Source organism: Protobothrops mucrosquamatus, unplaced genomic scaffold (genome assembly GCF_001527695.2).
Source record: "Protobothrops mucrosquamatus isolate PMUCROS unplaced genomic scaffold, P.Mucros_1.0 scaffold355, whole genome shotgun sequence".
Lineage (NCBI taxonomy): Eukaryota > Metazoa > Chordata > Lepidosauria > Squamata > Viperidae > Protobothrops > Protobothrops mucrosquamatus.
Genome location: NW_015386690.1, coordinates 98,527 through 121,987, shown reverse-complemented (window position 1 = coordinate 121,987; position 23,461 = coordinate 98,527). Strand labels below are relative to the sequence as shown.

General features: G+C 37.1%; 1 gene segment (V, D, J or C); it reads left to right on the top strand.

The window, feature by feature from the left end:
* Window positions 1-413: 413 nt before the first annotated feature.
* LOC107287138 overlaps window positions 414-23,461 on the top strand; it is a 30,315-nt gene continuing 7,267 nt past the window's right edge. Inside the window, 1 exon segment of the C gene segment in view lies at window positions 414-426. Coding sequence covers window positions 420-426 — 7 coding nt within the window.

Genomic DNA, 23,461 nt, shown 5'->3' with positions numbered 1-23,461 from the left:
TTCTAGAGAACTTTGAAGATGAACTGTGAGAAGATACCATTTTCCTCAGCTATTGTTTTATTCCCAACCTTATTCAGAACCCCATTCTTGAGATAGTTCTTTTTTTAAAAAAGAAAAAAAAAGCAGGGAATAGATCTGCAAACTGTCCAAAAAGCCCCCAGGTTCAATGTAATTGCCACACTGTGGTTTGTTAGAACGTATATGAGAAGATCTCGATACTTAGATCATGAGAGAAATAGCATTTCTGTATGCTTTTGTCAACAACCTGGGTTTATTCTTAATCTTCTTCCCCAACCCATCCTGTCAGTTTACTAGCTGTGTTTGAAACACTTAACTAATGGGTTTGTGTAAGGGTCTGTAACACTGTGAATGCTAACTATGGCAAGATCACTTGGGGATCTGGCACTACCCTGATCGTTATGCCAAGTAAGTTAGTCCACTAATATTACACATGAATGTACTTGTGATTGAGGGTCCTTCTGTCTGCTTGTGTGTTGGAGACCTTTTGGGTTCTTATAGATTGATTGGAAAAATGGGGGGGGGGAGTCTTGGTTTCCTCAAGATATGTTACAAGGGGAGAATGGGAAATGGAAATAAGGTTCTACTTCATCTTTCTGACAAGAGGGGTTTCCAAAAATGTTAGGATGAGAATTTTATGAATGTCCATCTAACATGGTAAAGCAGGCTATGATTAGTATAGATGGGAATTCTAGAAATAATAATAATAATAATAATAATAATAATAATAATAATAATAATAATGATGATGATGATGATGATGATGATGATGATGATGATGATGAGGATGATAAAGTTGGAAGGGACCTTGGAGGTCATCTAGTCCAACCCCCTGCTCAGGCAGGAAACCCTATACCATTTCAGACAAATTGCTGTCCAGTTTCTTCTTAAAAACTTCCAGTGTTGGTGCATTCACCGCTTCTGGAGGCAGGTTGTTCCACTGGTTAATTGTTCTAACTGTCAGGAAGTTTCTCCTTAGTTCTAGGTTGCTTCTCTCCTTGATTAGTTTCCACCCATTGCTTCTTGTCCTGCCTTCAGGTGCTTTGGAGAATAGCTTGACTCCCTCTTCTTTGTGGCAGCCCCTGAGATATTGGAACATGGCTATCATGTCCCCCCTCGTCCTTCTCTTCATTAAACTAGACATACCCAATTCCAGCAACCATTCTTTATATTTAAATCATAAAATTTATTCAAGCCTTTGCAGCCCCCAGGGTCCATGGACCACAGGCTGAGAACCACTGCTCTCGGAAATTAAAGTAGCATTTTGTTGTTGTTGTTTTTGTTGTTAAGGATTTCTGTATTGAGTGTCTATTAACAAATCAAAGCTATATTTAGTAAAACTAGCCCAAAAGTGGGCCCTGACAATAGGAGGAAAACTATACATTGGACAGATAAAAATATTGGGAAGGTTGAGAAGATAATTATTGTCAAAGTGAATCATTGATAGATATGTGTTTGTTTTTTTTACCAAACCAAAAATAATTGTTATGAGTAGTAAGATCTCCCTTGAACTAATGGGTTTTTGTAAGGGATGGTAACATTGTGAGCAGCAATGGTTTCAAGATCACTTGGGGATCTGGCACAAGACTCATCATTAGACCAAGTAAGTGGGTCCATCAATACTGCACATTAATGTACTTCCGTTCTGCTTCAGGAAGTTTCAATCATATTTGTGTTGGCGACCTTTTCAAGTGTGATGCCCATGTCTGAAGTAGTTATATTTCCTGATTTTGCCATTTACTGTATTTTACTGGATGTCAGGAAGGTTTGTATCTTTTAATTCATCCTAATTAATATAAGCTATTCAATGTATTTACAAATCAACAAACTGAACAAACCAACTGATGGCCCTGTAAGTAAGAGTCTTGAAATGTCTTAGTAGAGTTTGGAAATGAAAGGATGGAAAGGCAGAATGGAATCATAACTCTGAAGAAGAAACAAGAACTCCAATAATATTTTATCCCTACAGGTGTTAAAATGATGCTTTAGTTTTCCAGCAGCTGCATTCTTTGATATTTTAATCCTAAAGTATAGAAGCTTATTTTTTTTTCAAAAGAAATTTGTAGTTGCTAATACAAATAAGAAAATAGGTTGAACTCTTCCATTTTTCCATTCATTTAATGCATTTAAATTTAATAATATAAGCATTCTGTTCCAAGAGCCAAATTAAATTTTTGAAAAGGAGATTGAACAAATTTTCCTAATCTTAAGTTATTTTACAATATTTCATTTTGTACCTTTGAGAAAGAATAGAATAGAATAGAATAGAATAGAATAGAATAATAGAGTTGGAAGAGACCTTGGAGGTCTTCTAGTCTGGCCCCCTGCTCAGGCAGGAAACTCTATACCATTTCAGACAAATGGTTATCCAATCTCTTTGTAAAAACTTCCAGCGTTGGAGCATTCACAACTTCTGGAGGCAAGTAATTCCACTGATTAATAGAATGGTGTAATTGCTGATACAAGTAGGAAGACATGTTTTTGTCAAGGCAGAAAGCACTGTGTTCGATGTTGGATACAGAAAGGTTTTCTTTGGAAGTGGGACTAGGCTGGTCATCATACCAAGTAAGTTTTTGTTCTTTATTTCTATTATTGTGTACAGCACAATATATTGTTTTCTTTCACCATCATCATCATCATCTCTCTCCCCCTCCCCCTTCTCTATCTTCCTTCCCCCCTCTCTCCTATCTTTCTCTCTTCTTTCTATCCTCTCTCTCCCCCCTCCTCCTCTCTCCCTTCCTCTCTCTCTCCCCTATACCCATTCACACGCTTTGCAGAAAAAAATGATTTTGTTTGGAAACCCTGTGTAAATGCTTTTAAGTAATCAGTACTGTTGATTCATGTCTGGGTTCACACAATCATGTGTAGCCCAGCTCAGGAAATAATTAAACAATTACTCTATTTCCCAAATGTGCTAATTGTCTCAAAGATGCACCATATTAGACTTTATAATGAAGTTGTTTGGGCTCTGAATTTTTTTTTAAATATTAACTCATAGTTGCTGTTCCCATAAACAAAATATATGTGGTAACTAGGAGTTGACAGCATCTTAATGGCACATAATCAATCAACCAATATATTTGTTTTCTAGGAATTTCAGCCTCCTGATCTTAAATAACTTGGACCTGGATGATTGAACGTGGTTATCATGACTTGGTTACATTAGAAAGAGAGGAGAGGAGAGAAGAGGAGAGGAGAGGAGAGGAGAGGGACAATGAACTTCTAGATATTCTTAAATTGGAATAGAGATAAGACACCATTTTCCTATATAGTTTTACTCAAAACCTTACTCCCAACCCCAATCTTGAAGTGGATCTTATTTTCTGAAAGCAGGGAACAGATCTGCAAACTGTCCAAAGAGCCCCCAGCCTAGATGTAATAGCCTCATTGGGGTTTGTTGGAAGATACATGAGGGAATCTACATGTAGATCTACTTAAATCAGGAGAGATCAATAGCAATTCTGTATGCTTTCCCCCCCCCCGAATCTGGGTTTATTCTTTAGCTTTCTTCCCAACCCATCCTATTAGTTTACTAGCTATGTTTGTACCTCTTGCAAAAATGAATGGGTTTTTGTAAGGGACTGTGACACTGTGAATAATAACTATCAGATCACTTGGGGAACTGGCACCAGGCTGATCATTATACCAAGTAAGTTGGTCTACTAATATTACACACTAATGTACTTGCATGTACTTGAGGATGCTTCTATAATAATAATAATAATAATAATAATAATAATAATAATAATAATAATAATAATAATAATAATAATAATAATAATAATAATAATAATAATAATAATAATAATAATAAAGTTGGAAGGGACCTTGGAGATCATCGAGTCCAACCCCCTGCTCAGGCAGGAAACCCTATACCATTTCGGACAAATGCTGCCCAGTCTCTTCTTAAAACTTCCAGTGCTGGAGCATTCACCGCTTCTGGAGGCAGGTTGTTCCACTGGTTAATTGTTCTAACAGTCAGGAAGTTTCTCCTTAGTTCCAGGTTGCTTCTCTCCTTGGTGAGTTTCCATCTGTTGCTTCTTGTCCTGCCTTCAGGCGCCTTGGAGAATAGCTTGACTCCCTCTTCTTTGCGGCAGCCCCTGAGATATTGGAACGCTGCTATCATGTCCCCCCTCGTCCTTCTCTTCATTAAACTAGACATACCCAATTCCAGCAACCGTTCCTTATATGTTTTAGCCTCCAGTCCCCTAATCATCTTTGTTGCTCTTCTCTGTACTCTTTCTAGAGTCTCAGCAGGAGACCTTTTCTTTTTTTTATAAATCGATTGGAAACATGAAGAAAAGATAATGGCTTCCACAAGATCTATTACAAGGGGAGAATGACAAATGCAAATAAAGTGTTGGATTTTGTATTAATTTACTTATGTTTTTTAGTTTAGTTTTTATTTTTTATGGTTGTAAGCTTCCCAGAGTTACCTTGAGATATGATTGGGCACCCTATAAATTTTACAAATGGATAAATAAAATTTTACTTCAGCTTTTTGCTAATGGTCCTTCCAGAAATGGAAATAATTGTACAAATTCTATTTGCTATTGGTGCTTCCAAAAAATGGAAAGAATGATATAAATTCCCATCTAACCGTGATCAAGCAGGCTATGGTCAGGATAGGTAGGAATTCTAGGATTTCTCCTCCTACAGATTCTTGAGGGGAAACTGAGGTGAAGTCAATGGTTGTCACTGTCCAGTCCTTGGACTGTAGTTAAATTTATGGATATTGTGATCCCGTAACTTGGAGAGCACATTTGGGAAAGATAGATTAAGATATCTATCCATGTCTACGGCATTAATCTCAATTGGATTTGCACAAATGATAATGCATAAAGGAAGTAATAGACTTCCCAGGACTGCTGAAATTCTTCCATAGTTCTGACATACGTGTTATTGGAACTTCATCATGACTTGTCATCAATGTTGGCTTAATTGATGACTTTTTGTAAAGATCCACTTTACTGTGATAAATGATGGCACATTCAGAGTTGTTTTTGGAACTGGAACAGAACTGAAGGTTCGTCCATGTAAGTTTCTGAAGAGATCTTCAAAAGATAAACACTCTATAATTCCAACATAAACTGGTAGTCCATTTGGGACAGAGATCTGTTCGTGTAGAATTCCATGCTGTTTATGACTGCTTCTAAGCATTATAAAGTTTTGAGGGCAACAGAAGTGGAAGGTCCTTGGGTATCTATATTTCTACCATGAAGGAGATAACATGGGGACCTGAGGGCTGAGAACTTGATTGTTAGGATGGAATGTGCACATTAGCATTAAATTTGTTTAGATGTCATTTCAGGTAGGAAGAGGACAATCTCATGGTTCTTTCCCTTGAGAAGAGAAAGACCACATCTCTGGAGCTTTCAGATTCAGGTTGCAAAACTCTGAATAATCATTAGATGATGATAGATTGTGTAGCAAACTTGTGACTGTATAAATTTTTGCATACTAGACCAGAGAATGCACATTACTTCATGGACTTTCATTAAGTTCTTAGAACAGAACAGAACAGAACAGAACAGAACAGAGCAACAGATTTGGAAGGGACCTTGGAGGTCTTCTGGTCCAACCCCCTGCTCAAGCTGGAGATCCTATAACATTTCTCCAATCTCTTCTTAAAACCTTCCGTGTTGGAGCACCCACAACTTCTGGAGGCAAGCTGTTCCATTCTAACATTCTTAGTTAATGTTCATTTAAGAACACACAAAATGGAGAGAAGTCAAAACCAAATATTGGGAAGGTGGACATGTGAGTGGGCAGGTCATGAGAAAAATAAAGGGAATGAAAATTGGAAACTTACTTGGAGTCACATCTAATTTAGTTCCAGTTCTGAAGCTAAGCTTATTCAAAATACAGCTAACTCTACAGTTGTTTTCCTTTTTTGATGAAAACTGCCCAAAGCAGTTTATGTCAAGGCAGAAAGCACTGTGTATACAGTGACAACTATAAAGTCATCTTTGGAACTGGGACAAGGCTGGTTGTTATGCCAAGTAAGTTTTAGCCCTTGATTCTTGCCCTTCCAATCTACACAGGAAGTTCTTTTAAGCTAATAATTATTGTAAATAAAAACTGAAGTTCCTTCTTTCTGTTTATTTCCGTTCCCTCCCTCCTATCTTTCTTTCTTTCTTTCTTTCTTTCTTTCTTTCTTTCTTTCTTTTTCTTTCTTTCTTTCTTTCTTTCTTTCTTTCTTTCTCTCTCTCTCTCTCTCTCTCTCTCTCTCTCTCTCTCTCTCTCTCTTTCTTTCTGCTTTTTGTTTGTTTTCTTTTTTGCTTTCTTTCCTACCTTCCATTTATCTTGGTTCTACTTAGTTTTTATCCTCTTTTTAAAAAAAGTTAAATTCCAATAAGTCTACAGGAGCTTTTGCTGAACAACTAGGATGGTCCAGTAAGCATCTGGAAATCCTCTAAATTATGGGATAAAAAAATGGCAGAGTGGATTCATACCTCCGAAGAAGAAACTAGAGCCCTAATGAAAGTATTGGATAGATACAGATATCCAAATGAAGCTTCTGATTCCAAGAGCTGACTCCCGGATATTTTAAAGTCAAGAGATTTTGACTTTTCTAAAGGAAGTTATGATTGTTGTTAAAAATAGGAAGCCATATTTTGCTAAGGCAGAAAGCACTGTGTCTATTGCTCGATACGATAAGGTTTTCTTTGGAAGTGGGACTAGGCTGGTCGTCATGCCAAGTAAGTTTTAGCCCTTGATTCTTGCCATTGTGGTCCATGCAAGAGGGTCTTTCCTGTGCTACCCACCCCCATTAATATGCAGTCTTCAGGGATTATAAAAAGGGAAGTGTACATTTCTTTCTTTCCCATCTAGTTCTAACATATATTCCCCCTTTTTTTTTTACTAAGCGAAGAGCTCTTAAGTGAGTTTTGCCTCATTTTACAACCTTTCTTGTCATATCTGTTAAGTGCATCATTGCAGTTGTTAACTTAGTAACATGGTTGTTAAGTGAATTTAGTATTTTATAGTGACAAATGTCCAAATGATGCTTCAGATTTCCACTAGCTGCATCCTTTGAAACTAAACTAGGTGTTACTCAAGTCAACTTCAGATTTTCATTCCCTTTATCCTGCTTTGTTAAAGTCCACCTTCTCAATATTTGATCTTTGGCTTTTCCACATTGAGTGCATGATAAGAAAGATTCTCGAAATTCTAAATTATGGGAACTGAAAGGGCAGAGTGGGCTAGAACTTTCAAAAGAACCTACAGCCCAAACTAAAATATTTTACAGGGAGAGATGTCCAAATGATGCTTCAAGATTTCCAGGACCATAGCCCTTGATATTTAAGCCTAAACTCTAGAGATCTAGTTTTTCAAAGGATGTTATAATTACGATGCAAATAGGAAGCCATGTTTTTGTCAAGACTGAAAGCACTGTGTCTTCCTTTGGCAATTCTAAAGTCATCTTTGGAGGTGGGACTAGGCTGGTCGTAATTCCAAGTAAGTTTTAGCCTTTTTGTCTATGGAGATTCTCCGTCATCCAGGTCATGGTTGTCTCAAAGGTGCTTTTTTCAGGAGGCAACTGGACTTTCTTGTTTTATTTTGAAGACATTTTGCTTCTCATCCAAGAAGCTTCTTCAGCTCTGACTGGATGGTGGGGAATGGAAGGATTTATATTCCTCTGCAGACAGCTGGTCATTTGCATTCTTTTAGAGAGTCATTGAGGCCATTTGGAGGTTTACCTGTGTCCTCAGGGTCACCTGAGTGGTGCAAATGGGTGTAGAGCCTTCTTGGAACTGCTGAAAGGACAGTGTTGTAGACTGGAGATAGATGATGTCATATACCTCTCCCTCTGTTGAGAGAGGACTGTTCAATTTTGATATAAATGGCCTCTTTGACCCTCTTTTAGCCTTTTGTTTTGTTCTTATGATCTGCACAAGGTGGTCCTTTCCTTGCTCATGCCACATTATATGCAGTTTTCAGTGATTATCAAAATCACCCCGAATTTATACGCAGCCTTCACTGATTATAAAAAATTCTCAAAAGGTTGTTATGCACATTTTCCTAATCATGACTTGGTTTTTCAATATTTCATTTCATACCTTTATATTCAATATTTAATGCCTAGAATGTTTGGGGGCAGACTTCCTAGGACTGCCAAAAAGTAAACCATCCATAGCCGTGTCAAAAATATGATCTGAAGACTCTTCAATGCTTCTCATCAAAGTTGGTTTAAGTGATGACTTTCTGCAAAGATCCAGATCACTGTGATAAATTATGGTGCATCGAGAGTTGCATTTGGAACTGGAACAGAGTTGAAGGTTCATCCACGTGAGTTTCTGAGCAAAGATTAAACTCTCTGTAATTGTAACAATACATTTGTGATGAAAATCTGTTTTTATAGAGTTTCAGGCTGATTCTAGCTCTGACTTTGAAGCATTTCTTAAATAAATGGAGTTTTGAGGGTAAGAGAAGTAAGAAGAACACTGGAAGTTTTTAACAAGAGATTGGACAACCATTTGTCTGAAATGGTACAGGGTTTCCTGCCTGAGCAGGGTGTTAGACTAGAAGACCTCCATGGTCCCTTCCAATTATTCTATTCTACTCTATTCTACTCTACTCTACTCTACTCTACTCTACTCTACTCTACTCTATTCTATTATTATTTTTTTCAAAGAAATTTTATTTATTTTTTCAATCATAAAAAACAATCATAAGTAAACACAATAACAATAACCCCCCACCCACCCCCCGGACTCCCCAAACCTAATCCCAGGATAATATTCATATGAAAGTAAACAAATACTAATATCTCTAACTCTACAAAATATCTTAATCTACAAGAAAAGATGGTAGAAATAAACCAACTTGCAAAATTAAAAACCTAACCTATATTCTACCACTTTATGTTTCTTTTGAATATAAACAATCCATCTTCCCCATATTGATAAAAATTGTTCATTCGAGTGGTTCTTCAAATAAGCCGAAATCTTTGCCATTTCAGCAAGATACGAAACTTTCAATCTCCAGTCTCCCATCGTTGGCAGAATTGGGCTCTTCCAGTTTTGGGCTATTAACAGTCTAGCAGCAGATAAACAATAAAGCATCAAATTTGTCTCTCTTACATCTAAATTCTGCACAATACCTAAAAGGAACAACTGTGGTAGAAAAATAATCCTTTTTTTAAAAATCTGTTGTAGGTTCCACCATAATTGTATCCAAAAAGCCTTAATAATCTTACAAGTCTACTCTATTCTATTATATTCTGGGTCTCTTTTAACTATGAGGGAGTCCACAGGAGGACCTGAGGACTGAGAACTCCATTGTTACTATGGGATGTGAATATAAGCCTTTACATTTGTTTAGATGTCCTTTCAAGTAGGAGTAGGACAACCTCACGTGTTTTCCCTTGAGAAGGGAAAGGCCACATTTCTCAAGCTATCAGACTGGGGTTGCAAAAATCTGAATGATGATTAGCAAATGTGTGCTTCTCTGGATTTTTGCATACTGTAGATCAGTAGCTGTAAATTATTCCCTGCATTTTCAATAAGTGCCTACATCATGTTCATTTAAGAACACACCAAATGGAGAAAAGGGAAAACCTTTCTGCTTCCTTTTTGTAAAGCCTTTCCTGATTGTGTAATCAAATGCCTATGGGAAAGTGATATTTGGGCAAGGCACCAGGTTAATCATAATGTCAGGTATGTTAGACATTCTCGATACATTGGCTTCTTGTGAGCGTTACAGATGAGTAGGATCTCAACTTCATTGCTCCAAAGTGAAGACATTTTTTCCCCATTTTTTGGGGAGGGGGAATGAATGTAATTTGGCTTTATATATGCTACATTGTTTTAGAAATGGTGGCACAGTGGTTAGAAAGCAGTATTGCAGGCTACTTCTGCAAGCTGCCTGCAGTTCGCAGTTCGATTCTCACTGGCTCAAAGTTGACTCAGCCTTCCAACTTCCCAAGGTCGGTAAAATGAGGGCCCAGATTGCTGGGGGCAAATATGCTGACTCAGAAAACTGCTTAGAGAGGGCTGTAAAGCACTGTGAAACTGTATATAAGTCTAAGTGCTATTGCTATTGTTTTAGAAATTTGATATTTTCTGCTCACTTCCCAAAGTTTTTTTATAGGACAAATTACATATAAATTACAAGAGATAATTCTTCTTTAGGAGAAAGAAAGCATAGAATATATGTCTATGGAGATTCTCAGTCATCTAGGTCATGGTTGTCCCAAAGGTGCTTTTTCAAGAGGCAACTGGACTTTCTTGTTTTTCTTGAAGATGTTTTGCTTCTCATCCAAGAAGCTTCTTCAGCTCTGACTAGATTCCCCACCATGTAGTCAAAGCTGAAGAAGAAGCTTCTTGGACGAGAAGGGAAATGTCTTCAAAGAAAAACAAGAAAGTCCAGTTGCCTCCTGAAAAAGTGTCTCTGGCATAGAAATCTATGCATTCTCCCTCCCTTCCTTCATGTACTGCTTCACCACAGTCATCCTCTGTGCAAAGAAATTTACAATCCTTGATTTCTCAATGGTTCTGAAATATTGAGGATATAACTAAGAGGATGTCCTATTGTTTTTGATGTGCAACAATCCATCTAAAGTTAACTTAATGGCTCTGAACTGCTGAGAAATTTGGGATTTGAAATCCTCACAGTTAGAATCCACCAAGAAGATTGGGTGGATGTGAACTGGAGAAACAGTCTTTCTCTGCCAAGTCAATCATTTTTGAGGGCATCTCCACTACCTTTCTTTTCAATATTCTCTGCTTTGGGGAGTTTTTTTTTTATCAAGAAAGGAAACACTAAAGATCTATAATACTTTTAATAAGCTCAGCTTTGAAAGTGGAACTAAACTTGATGTGATTCCGATTAAGTTCAGCTTCTCATTCTCTTTATCCTTTTCATGTCCTGTCCGATTTACATGTCCACCTTCCAAATATTTAGACTTTGGCTTTTCCACTTTGAGCAGATGAAGCCGATGACTGCTTAGTCCGTAAAGCAACCTCCATTCCTAAAAGTCCTTTGTGCTCTGTCAATCAAATTTTGGAGATGCGATTTTTCCATGCTGGTTTGTCTTTTTTGAGAGTCAGCCTTTGGACAATATTGACTGCAGGATAAGTAAGATTCTTGATGCTCTCTAAATTATGGAAATGTAAACTGCAGAGTGGGTTCACACTTCCAAAGAATCAACATCTGAAAGGAAAGCATTTTACAAGACTGCACGTCCAAATGATTCTTCAGATTTCCAGTAGCTGTAGACCTTGATATTTTAATGTTAAAAGTCTAGAGATTTAGCTTTTCCAAAGGAAGTTATAATTGTTGATAGAACTAGGAAGGCATGTTTTTGCTAAGACACAAAGTACTGTGTATAACAGCTATACTAAGATCATCTTTGGAAGTGGGACTAAGCTGGTCGTAATGCCAAGTAAGTTTTATTTGTTTATTATTTCCCTTGTGGTCAACAAAAGAGAGTCCTTTCCTTGCTCATCCCAATCACAATATTACTATCCATTAATTTTCTTGATGTGTGTACATCTGCCTACCTAGGTATTCATATAATCATGCACATATGACATAAAAACACATACATGTGATAAACTGAAAAAAGGTAATCTGTAAACAATAAGCAGTCAACAGGTGACGATTGTATTTAGCTTAAATGTGCTTAATTTAGGCATTTATCTCACAACACTGAGAGTGAATCACATTAAGTGATATAGAAATGGGCTGATGGAAAAATTATACGTTCTACTTTCAAGGACTGAGTTTATCAATAAACTCTTGTAATTTTTGTTATCAGCTGGAGAATATTGTGAGAAAGTTTGGGACTATCATGACATGTTTTGGGGATCTTGGCATTTTTATCCAGTCCTTGTCATGTTAGTCATTTTTTTTTAATATCATCTACTGTATTGCACCTTTCTCAGATTTGTCAGAGGCTCTAATTCTATATTTTAGGTTAGTTTTAACAAACAAGAATGAAACATTTAGCATATTTTTCTATGTATCTCTCCTCCTTGGATTTTTGGGTGTTCTGGCTATTTGGAAAGTATTTTCTTTTCTTCTTTCTTTCTGCTAGTTAATGTCCTCCATAAAGTTATTTATATTTCAGGAGAGAGGGAATTTTGGAGTATCTGAGGAAAAGAGTAGGTTACAATCTTCCATTCTGTCCTAAAGGTGCTTTTCCAAAAGGCAACTGGACTTTCTTGGTTTTTTTTCCTTGAAAAAGTTTTGCTTCTCATCCAAGAAGTTTCTTCGGTTCTTTAGAGAACTGAAGAAGCTTCTTGGAGGAGAAGCGAAATGTTTTCAAGAAAAAACCAAGAAAGTCTAATTGCCTTTTGGAAAAGCACCTTTGGGACAACCATGATCTGAATGGCTGAGAATCTCCATGGGCAATCTTCCATTCTCTCTTTGATTGCATTCAAAACTAAATAACCCAAATATTTTGTTCCAAAACCCAAATTAAATCTTCTGAAAGATGATATCTGTATTCATAGGAAAATATCAGAATAGGATTTGGGAATCAGGGTATTTCTGTCTGGTCCTTGCCATATTTTATTTATTTTTTATTTTCTTTCCATTTCTTTTTGGAGATAGCAATAAGGTGAGTAACTTTTTTAAGTTTTATTTGGCATGCAGTATTTCATGCCCTTGTGAACAAAGTTCTAATTCCTGATAGAAATAGGTATGTCTTGTTAAGGCAGAAAGCACTGTGTCTAACAATGGTTTCAGGTTTTCCTTTGGAAGTGGGACTAGACTGGTTGTCATGCCAAGTAAGTTATTTTTTTTCCCCATTGTATCAGCCCTTTTGCACTTATAATTGTTGAAAATAAAATTTGAATCCCATTCTTTCTGTTTCTTTTCATTCTCTTTTTTTCCTTGCAGCTTTGACCTTTGTTTATTTTCTTTATTATTTTCTTTCCTTTCTTCCCAGAATCTGAAAATAACAGAATAACAAAATAACAGAATAACAGAATTGAAAGGGACCTTGAAGGTCATCTAGGCCAACCCCCTGCTCAGGCAGGAAACCCTATACTATTTCAGACAAATGGCTGTCCAATCTCTTCTTAAAAACTTCCAATGTTGGAGCATTCACCGCTTCTGGAGGCAGGTTGTTCCACTGGTTAATTGTTCTGTCAGGAAGTTTCTCCTTAGTTCTAGGTTGCTTCCCTCCTTGATTAGTTTCCATCCATTGGTTCTTGTCCTGCCTTCTGGTGCTTTGGAGAATAGCTTGACTCCCTCTTCTTTGTGGCAGCCCCTGAGATATTGGAACACTGCTATCATGTCCCCCCTCGTCCTTCTCTTCATTAAATTAGACATACCCAATTCCAGCAACCGTTCCTCATATGTTTTAGCCTTCAGTCACGGAATCATCTTTGTTGCTCTTCTCTGCACTCATATATATATCAAATACTCTAAATTGTAGCATAGAAATGTCAGAGAGTGGATTCACAGCTTTGGAGAATGAAACTAGACCAAAAGAAAAGTATTTTCATTTCATGTCATTTTCCTTATCATTTTTATCCTAAAATCTAGAGATTTATTATCTTTTCAAAAAGAAGCTATAAATGCTGATAGAAATAGGAAATCAGGTAAATGTCAAGGCAGAAATCACTGTGTATAATGATGGCTATAGTAAAATCATTTTTGGAAGTGGGACTAGGCTGGTCATAATTACAAGTAAGTTATTGTTCCCATTTGCTGTAAAGAAAATCTGAAATTCCTTTCTGTTTCTTTCCATTCTTTCTTTTTGCCTTTTTGCTTCCTTCCTTCCTTCCTTCCTTCCTTCCTTCCTTCCTTCCTTCCTTCCTTCCTTCCTTCCTTCCTTCCTTCCTTCCTTCCTTTATGTTTCTTTACATAGTTTTGGCTAGTTTTTATTGTGTTTTGAAAAATAATAATAAAATGTATATATGTAATGTATGAAGAAGGTGGTGGCCACTTCTTATGAGTAACCTTGAAGTTGGGCAAATTGACATGTTTTTGTGACTTGCAAACCCAACCAGATAAGCTGGGAAAGAGAAAAAAAGAAAGAAAGAAAGAAAGAAAGAAAGAAAGAAAGAAAGAAAGAAAGAAAGAAAGAAAGAAAGAAAGAAAGAAAGAAGGAAGGAAGGAAGGAAGGAAGGAAGGAAGGAAGGAAGGAAGGAAGGAAGGAAGGAAGGAAGGAAGGACAAGAAATTCTATCAGCTGTCCAAATGTAGATTAATAAGAGATCAAGAATTCATTTATACTGATAATCTAGAGGTTTTTCCACTACTTTCAGACTATTTGATAAATAGACAGCAAGTTAACCTGGTCATTGTTTGTTTATTCACAAGTAAAGGGCTCTGAATGCAGTGGGGCTTACTTACAAATAAATGAACATACAATTGCAGGATGCCATGAAGTCTTGATTCTTTGAATGAAGCTGTGATTTAATATTTTTACGGAGGCCTTTTCTGAACTGATAAATTGGATGGCACAGTAAGGAATAGCCAGGAAATATTTGAAGAGTCTGGAAATTATGGAATGAAACGGGCAGTGTGGATTCACATTTTCTGAATAAGAAACTAAAGCCCAAAGAAAAGTATTTTATAGGCTTATGTGCCCAAATGATGCTTCAGATTTCCAGTAGCCACAATCCTTGGCATTTTATTCCTAAAGTCTAGACTAGAGATTTAGCTTTTCAAAAGGAAAGCATAATTCTGATGCAAATAGGAAGGGATGTTTTTGTCAAGACAGAGAGCACAGTGTGTTAACGTTGGCAACAATAAGGTGATCTTTGGAAGTGGGACTAGGCTGGTCGTAACGCCAAGTAAGTTTTATCTCTTTATTTTTGCCACTGTGGCCAGCACAACACGGTCCTTTCTTAATACTGATTTTCCTGTTTTGTGTCTATATGTCCAGGTATTCATGCAATTACACACATATGACATAAAACACATACATATGATAAATAAACTGAGAAAATATAACCAGTAAGGAGTGAACATCCAAGATATTAAAAAGTGACAACTGCACTATGCTTAAATATGCAGAAAATGTACACACTGATCTCACAAAATTGAGAGTGAATACCATTAAACGACTGATATGGAAACGGAGCCGTGGAAATATTATAAAGTCTACTTTCAAGGGTTAAATGCATCTATAATATTGCGTAATTTCTGTTATCAGCCAGAAGAATATCATGACAAGGTTTGAAAATCTTGGCATTTCTGTCCAGACTTTGCCATATTTCAATCTCTCCACAATCCTTTTGGGAGATAATTACAAGGGATAGTGCTCAATATTTTCATCCTAAAGTCTAGAGATTTAGCTTTTCAAAAGGAAGTTATAATTGTTTATACAAATAGGAGGATATGTTGTCTATGGAAATTCTCAATCATCCAGGTCATGGTGGTGCCTTTCCTTGAAAACATTTTGCTTCTCATCCAAGAAGCATTCAAGAACTTGAAGGCAGGATAACAAGATTCTTTTTAAATGAGAAGTGAAATGTTTTCAAGAAAAAAAAAACTAAGAAAGTCCACTTGCCTTTTAAAAAGCACTGTTGGGAGGAGGACATGTTATTGTCAAGACAGGAAGCATTGTGTCTAACACTGGATACAATAAGATGATCTTCGGAAGTGGCACTAGGCTGGTCGTAATGCCAAGTAAGTTTCATCCCTTCATTCCTGCTATTGTAGTCAATTCAAGAGGGTTCTTTCTTTATTCATCCCATCCCACCTCCCATATTATGAAATTTAGTCGCATCTGAAGGACCATACTTGAAAACAAAATCCAGATTCAATTCTGGTGTCCAATTCCAGCTGAGGAAAAGTGACTTTGATTTTAAAGGTTGGCAGTTCCATATCAACACTCTTGAGCAATCAAATACTATTGATCCATGTGTGAATTTACACAACTCCTGAATTATAACCTGGCAAATAATCAAGCAATTGTTTTAATCCCTAATATGCTAGATTCCCAGTAGATAAATTATATTATATCTTTATAAATTGTTGGGGTGTGAAGATGATATAAATTTATAGTTGTTCTTCCATTGGAGAAATTCTTTATATACTATCCCTGTGTGTCTCTCACCTGGTTGATTGTTAATGAAATGAATCTCTGGGTTGAAGAATCTAGCAAACTCTCTCTCTCTCTCTCTCTCTCTCTCTCTCTCTCTCTTGTTCTTCTGTCTTTTCAAGGTTTGGATAGAAGTGAAGATTTTCTACCCTATGTATTTATTAATAAATCTATTCTTTTTTTCCAACACAATGAAGGCCTGTTAGAATTCACTGGTAGATAACTTCATACTTTTCACCCAAGACAACTTTATTAGCTTAGAATTATCTATCAGATTGGGATATCCACAGACCTTAACATTTTCCCTCTGATTTGATAATCCATCCAACCAACTGTTACATTCCATCTGCATTCACTGCCTTTCTTGTGTCTGGGAAGTTTTTGACAAGGCTGAAAACACTGTGGGACAGTAGTAGTGGCCAGAAGCAAACATTTGGAAGTGGGACTAGACTAGTTGTAACACCAAGTAAGCCTCTCTCTCTCTCTCTCTCTCTCTCTCTCTCTCTCTCTCTCTCTCTCTCTCTCTCTCTCTCTCTCTCTCTCTCTCCTTAATAACTAAATTAATTTATTTTACAAATGTAATAAAATATTTTTGTTTTTCTTCATACTCCAGCAATTTGGGCCAAATTTGGTCTTGCTCTGTCCAGATACAGTACATTGGGATGGAGGGAATAGCCGTTGTTAGTTTATAAAGCATTGCTTTCTTTAGTGAATCAGCAAATTCTTGGGAACAGGCTAAAGTTTTTCCCTTCTTTTCCCTTCCTTCTCATTCCCATCTCCTCCTATCTATCTATCTATCTATCTATCTATCTATCTATCTATCTATCTATCTATCTATCTATCTATCTATCTATCTATCTATCTATCTATCTATCTTTCTATCTCCCTCCCTCCCTTCCCTCTTTTTTCCCTTTCCTTCCTTCCTTCCTTCTTTCCTTCCTTCCTTCCTTCCTTCCTTCCTTCCTCCCTCCCTTCCTTCCTTCCTTCCTTCCTTCCCTTTTTAATTTTGGACCCAAGAATAAAAGTGATAGATTCAACAGTTCGTAGCCATCAGTCAACATTAGAGCAACTTTCATGTAATAGTCTTTTCTTATTTGTTTGCTGTATTTATCTGCCACCATGTTGAATAAGACTCCAGCACTAACTTTAGTTGCCTTCTATGGGTACTGCTCAGTCAACATCTATTTGTATTTTTTTCCTTCCATTCAATGGAGTCTGAATCTTGGAGACCAATCCCTTTGCTTTTTCAGAAGTGGCTTGTCATTGTCTCCTTCCTAGGGCTGAGAGAAAATGACTGGCCCAAGTTCCCCCAGTTGGCTTGGTGCCCTAGGCAGGACTAGAATTCCCGGTTTCTGATTTCTAATCTGATGCCTTAACCATTACTCCATACTGGCTCTCGCCTGTACTATGGATGACCACAAATAAACTTATTACCACTTAGAGGTATGGATACCAGTAGCCTGGTAGGTATTATATAAAGATGCTTAGAATTCAGTAGTCATGTGGGATTCACTTTAACCCTTCTTATTCTTAATTGATCCTTTTAAAATATCAGGAGTGAAAGATAAATCTGTTCTAGAGGTTTTTGTAGGCCTTGGAAGCACTGTGCCTCTGACTATAAAGTAATATTTGGTAAAGGAACCCTTTTAATGGTGAAATCATGTAAGTATCATGCCTTATTTTGCTGTAGTATTAGTGATCACAAAAGCCATGGAATGACTTGTTATTCAGAGAAAATAAGAGGAGCAGTTCTTATGGGAACTATTAATATAACTATTATTATCCTATGAGCCTAAATAAATTTTGATTCCATGACTATTTGGATGCTGCAACAGTTGTAAGTCTAAAAAATGGTCATAAGTCATTTTTTTTCAGTGTCATTGTAACTTTGAAAGATCACTAAATGAACTGTTGTATGTCGAGGATTGCTGTATATTAACCAGATCCAATTCTTCATATATATTTTTTAAAAGTTAGGTTCAACAAAATTGTAATGCTCATTCTATTGACATGGGGGCCTATTAGAGGATAACGTTTTGGCTTTAGATAAGCAGATTTGCTTGATTATATCAGAAGTAAAATGGTATCCCTTAAGTCAAATTTGATCCCTGGTGGCTATGTGGGACTGCCATTGACTTCTTCCATTGTGCTTTTGGTGTTTTCAGCCTTGCTTATAGCCCTGGGATGGTTATAGATTTGAACTTTGAGACTATATGCAGTAATGAAATGCCCACAGACACATACAATACTCATGGAGCATCTGTACAGTTTTTGTATGTGTGTTTGAATAAGTGTTGACTCCTGGTGAAATGCTCAGAGACACATGCAATACTCAGGGAGTATCTGTACACTTTTTGTATGTGTGTTTGAACATAAAATATCAGAGCTGGAAGAGATCTTCTAGTCCAACACCCAGCTCAAGCAAGAGACTGCACCATTTCAGATAAATGGCTGTTCAGTCTCTTCTTAAAAGCCTCCAGTGATGGAGCACCCACAACTTCTGAAGGCAAGCTGTTCCACTGATTAATTGTTCTGACTGTCAGGAAATTTCTCCTTAGTTCCAGATTGCTTCTCTCCTTGATTAGTTTCCATCCGTTGCTTCTTGTCTTGCCTTCAGGTGCTTTGAAGACTAGCTTGACTCCTTCTTCTTTGTGGTAGCCCCTGAGATATTGGGACACAGCTATCATGTCACCCCTAGTCCTTCTCTTCATTAAACTAGACATACCCAATTCCAGCAACTGTTCCTTATATGTTTTAGCCTCCAGACCCCTAATCATCTTTATTGCTCTTCTCTGCACTCTTTCTAGAGAGTTGACCCCCCCCTCTTCTGTGGCAGCCCCTTAGATATTGGAACACCACTATCATACATAATAATATTCCTTTCTTTTACATTAAAAATTACTAGTGACTTTTGAAATTACATTGAGAGTGCCTTCAAGCTTCTTGGGGGCCATCAAAAGCTTTAGATTAGAGACTTCTAAACTTATTATTGCAGCAAGCATATTTATTGAGTAAAAATAAGCAAAATGATATTTGAAAATTTGAAGGGCAATATTGTAATACAAATGGCAAACTTTTAGTGTGAAAATATATAATCAATTGAGGGGAAGACCAAAAGATGTTCTGGAGCTCTTCCTGCAGGTTGTCATTTTGTAAAGGAAGGTGTCATAGTGTTACACAAGTGGATGGAATATTAAATTTGGAAGTGGCACCAAACTAGTAGTTCACCCTGGTAAGTGGACATTTTATGCAAGCCATATTTAAGGAATAAATCTAAGAAACTCTCTAATGAAATTATGCTTTCATTAATCCTATTGTTTATTTGAGAACATTACTATAATTACTTTTACCCCGTAGCACACAAACTGATAATCTCTCTTTAGGGTTACGTTGATTTCCAAATAGCTCCATTAAAACATCTCTACACTCACAAAATAACCCCCAGCTTGGTATTCTGCAATTTAAAATAACATATCCTGCCATTTTATCAGAAAAAACGCTATGATACTGATAAAATGAAAGCTCTAATCAGGGACAGTTTATTCAAGACGCATGCCAAAGACCAGTAATTTGGGGAAATAAAACATTAAGTTGCATTAATATGTTTTCAAAAAAGCAGATAAGACAAATATTATAGTATAATGTGTAAAGTTCAGTCTGGAAAAAAAAAAGAACAAAACTCTTAGAATTCTGAGTTGATTTATCTATTGCCAGAAATGACAGAAAATGGATTCAGAAATGTATTTTCTGAATCAGAGTAAATGGTCCAGAATTGATAACATTTGAATTAGATGAGTCTAATGGGAGAAGCAAAGGTATTTTTTTTTTAAACACTTGATAAAACTGGACTAAAAGCTAGATGTGATAGCTAAACAGAGTCTCTCCCCCCTAAATTCAGGTGTTGCACATAATCAACATAAGAACATATATTTAATACTTGGTAATATTTGGGAATTTACAGAACACATAGATAAAGAAAAGAGAATCTCTTCTGTCAAGCAAGTTAAACATGTCCTCTGGTTTTTTGTTTTTTCGTTTTTAAAAAAGAGGGATAAAAGTAATTGGAGATTTAGAGGAAGCAACATCTATGGGAGGTGGAAATGATTTAGTATTGTAACAAAGATACGATTTAGGATTTACGGATCCCAGTACACAAATGGATCAGTTAAAGAAGGCCATTTTGTACAGATATTCCTCATAGTGCTACAGTACTTGGGCAAAACTCACTTTGGAAGTGGGACCACACTTGTTGTCATCCCTGGTAAGCTGAACATTTTTGAATGTGCTTCTTTTGGGAACAATTGGGACTTCTTGATGGTTTTCTTGGTGCCCTCTGAGTTTGGTGGTTTTCTTGCAGTCATTACATTACCCAACTAGGTAACATCATCAGTGCTAGAAGAGAGTGGGGTTTGCTCTGATAATTTTGTATATACTTGTGGCTTGCCCTGTCAGTGGGAGTGTGAAGGACTTTCCATGGTGAAGGATTCTGTCAGACAATAAGCAGCGGTGCAAAGGGCTGCCATGTTGTAAAGAACCTTCTCATAGTGTTCAGCAAATTATTTGGAGTTTTCAGTTTGGCAATGGAACTACGCTTAAAATTCTTCCTGGTAAGATTTATTTCTTTCTTTCTTTCTTTCTTTCTTTCTTTCTTTCTTTCTTTCTTTCTTTCTTTCTTTCTTTCTTTCTTTCTTTCTTTCTTTTCTTTCTTTCTTTCTTTCTTTCTTTCTTTCTCCTTTCTTTCTTTCTTTCTCTCTCCTTTCTCTCTCTCTCTCTCTCTTTCTTTTTTCCTTCCTTCCTTCCTTCCTTCCTTCCTTCCTTCCTTCCTTCCTTCCTTCCTTCTTTCTTTCTTTCTTTCTTTCTTTCTTTTCTTTTCTTTCTCAGCTGTGCAATTTCACAGACACTTTGCCAACTGCGTTTGCGAAAATTCCACTTTGGGCCATTCTACACTTTTCCTATTGTGTATATCTAGGTTACATTCATTTTTTGCAGGGGGATAATTTCACTACTTTTACATGCTGACCATGGGGTGATTGATTTCAAACTTTCAAACATTGTGTTTTGTGTAGTATGATATTATTATATTTGTTGGGCCTCAACTCTAGAATTTTCAGACACGGTGGACAAAGCCTGTGGTGATCTAGATGATTGAATGGAGAAGAATTTTATATTATGATAGGTATCCAGGAGCTGGGTTCATACCAATACAGTTTTTTATCTAAATTAACAGTGGGGCCATGTTGTTTTTCCTCCAGATCCCACCAGTTCAGTAACTTTAGGGGTATTCCTGGTAGTTTTTCAGAAATTTCCAGAATTCAGATGCCATAACCCTAAGAATGGAACATTTTGCACTTAGTTATACTGTGAAGTCACATCCAGTTACACAGTGTAATACATATAGATTTTACAATTCAGGATCTCACTGGGATTTCTTCCTTCTTGTCTTGGCCTCAGGTGTTCTAGAAAATAGATTGACCCCCTCCTCTCTGTGACAGTTACTCAAATATTGGAAAACTGCTACATTTGAGAGGCTGTCACAGAGAGGAAAGGTTCAACCCAGTGGTGGGATTCAGCCAGCTCGCACCAGTAGCTAATTTTTTGTTACCCAGGCCCAGAATGGACTTCCAGAAGCGGCATCCACACAGAGAACCAGTTGTTCACATATTTGCATCCCACCACTAGTTCAACCTATTCTCCAAACCTGAGGGCAAGACAAGGCTGGAAAATTAACAAAGAGAGGTCCAACGTACAATTAAGAAGAAATTTCCTATCAGTGAGAACAATTAATCAGTGGAACAGCTTGCCTTCAGAAGTTGTGATTCTCCATCACTGGAGGTTTTTAAGAAGTGATTGGACAGCCATTTGTCCAGAATAGTATAGGTCAGGGGTAAGCAACCTTGGCTCTTTTATGACTCGTGGACTTCAACTCCCAGAATTCCTGAGCCAGCATGGCTGGCTTAGGAATTCTGGGAGTTGAAGTCCATGAGTCATAAAAGAGCCAAGGTTGCCTACCCCTGGTATAGGTTCTCCTACTTGAGCAGGAGCTTGGACTAGAAGACCACCAAGGTCCCTTCCATCTCTGTTATTCTGTAACCCTGGTATCCTTGGGTTTGATCTTTTTGTAAAGTGAATGCAGATTTGGGTCCAAACTTCATGCATATTTCTGTAAGGTCATTACTCTTCAATTAATTCACTAAATGAAGACAACAGCAGGAAATGCAGCAAGACAAGCTATTGCAAGTTCTTAGTCATAAAATGATAGCATCGGATGAAAGCCCACAGGGAGGGAGGTGTAAGCTTTGCGGGTTCTTCTCTGAAATTAGTTTTCAAAAGTTTTGCAAGCGCTTGAAGTTATTAGCTTGTGTTGCAAAGCAAAAAAAAAAAGTGCACAAGTCAAAAGAGGATGTATGTGGGGTTTTTGTGCTTGTGTTTTGTATTTGAACCATGGATTTGTGCACGGCTGTTCAATGTAAGGGATCGAAATGTGGCTTTGTGGCTTTATGTTGGGACACAGAGGCCCATACAACTTTGGGGCTGGCTGACCCCATGACAACCTCTCCCCTGCAGCCTGTATTAACAACTACTAACCTCCCCCCATCTTGGAATTTTTCACTTTTTGAAATTTCATAATGTAACTTTGTAATTTTAAAATCTTTACTCTTACATTAATTGTGACTTTGAATGTTAATTTTATTAATTGTACTGTACACAGCCTAAAGCCCCTTTCTGAGGGAGGTGGGTGGTTAAGAAATAAGAAATTTAAATAAATAAAATAAATATTTTTTCCCCAAGGCTCCCTTTTGGCCAGGACAATGAAAGAATGACAAAGAGTCAGAATTTGAACAGTTTTAACAAAAGGAAGAAGTGGGAGGGGGAGATAGAATTTATGCTATTGATGTCTCAGGAGGTTGATATAAATGGCAAGTTGATGTCTCAGGAGGCTGATATAAATGGCAAGAATAGTTTAAAAGCTAAAGAAGGAAAAACGAAAACATTTCTTGGGATGTCAAGTATCGACGTGCCTGAAAGATGGATCCTTGCTAAACTCATTAGGAAACTCCTTAAATTCCAGAGAATATTGACAAGGGCAGGCTGAATTTCAAAGAAAACAAGTCCATACCATCCTTGACCATCTGGAATTTACCTGTTGGTTCTTTAGATCCCGATCTACCTGCCTGATTCTAGGTTTGCCAAAACATCTTACTCTATCCTCCCTTTAGACAAGATGAAACATTGATTGTCTTAAGTACCAGCTTTGAGGTCCCAGCATCTTCTCAGTTTTGTTCAGAAGCTTAGCCAGCCTGATTAGTACTTGAAAAGGAGGCCAGTAGATACATGCTAGCTTGGGAGGTTAAACTGACTTCTTAAGAACTTAAGAACACAGCCACCCAAAGCTTTGGGGTTCACTCCTGGATCTTGTCCAGAAGTCCTCTCCTGT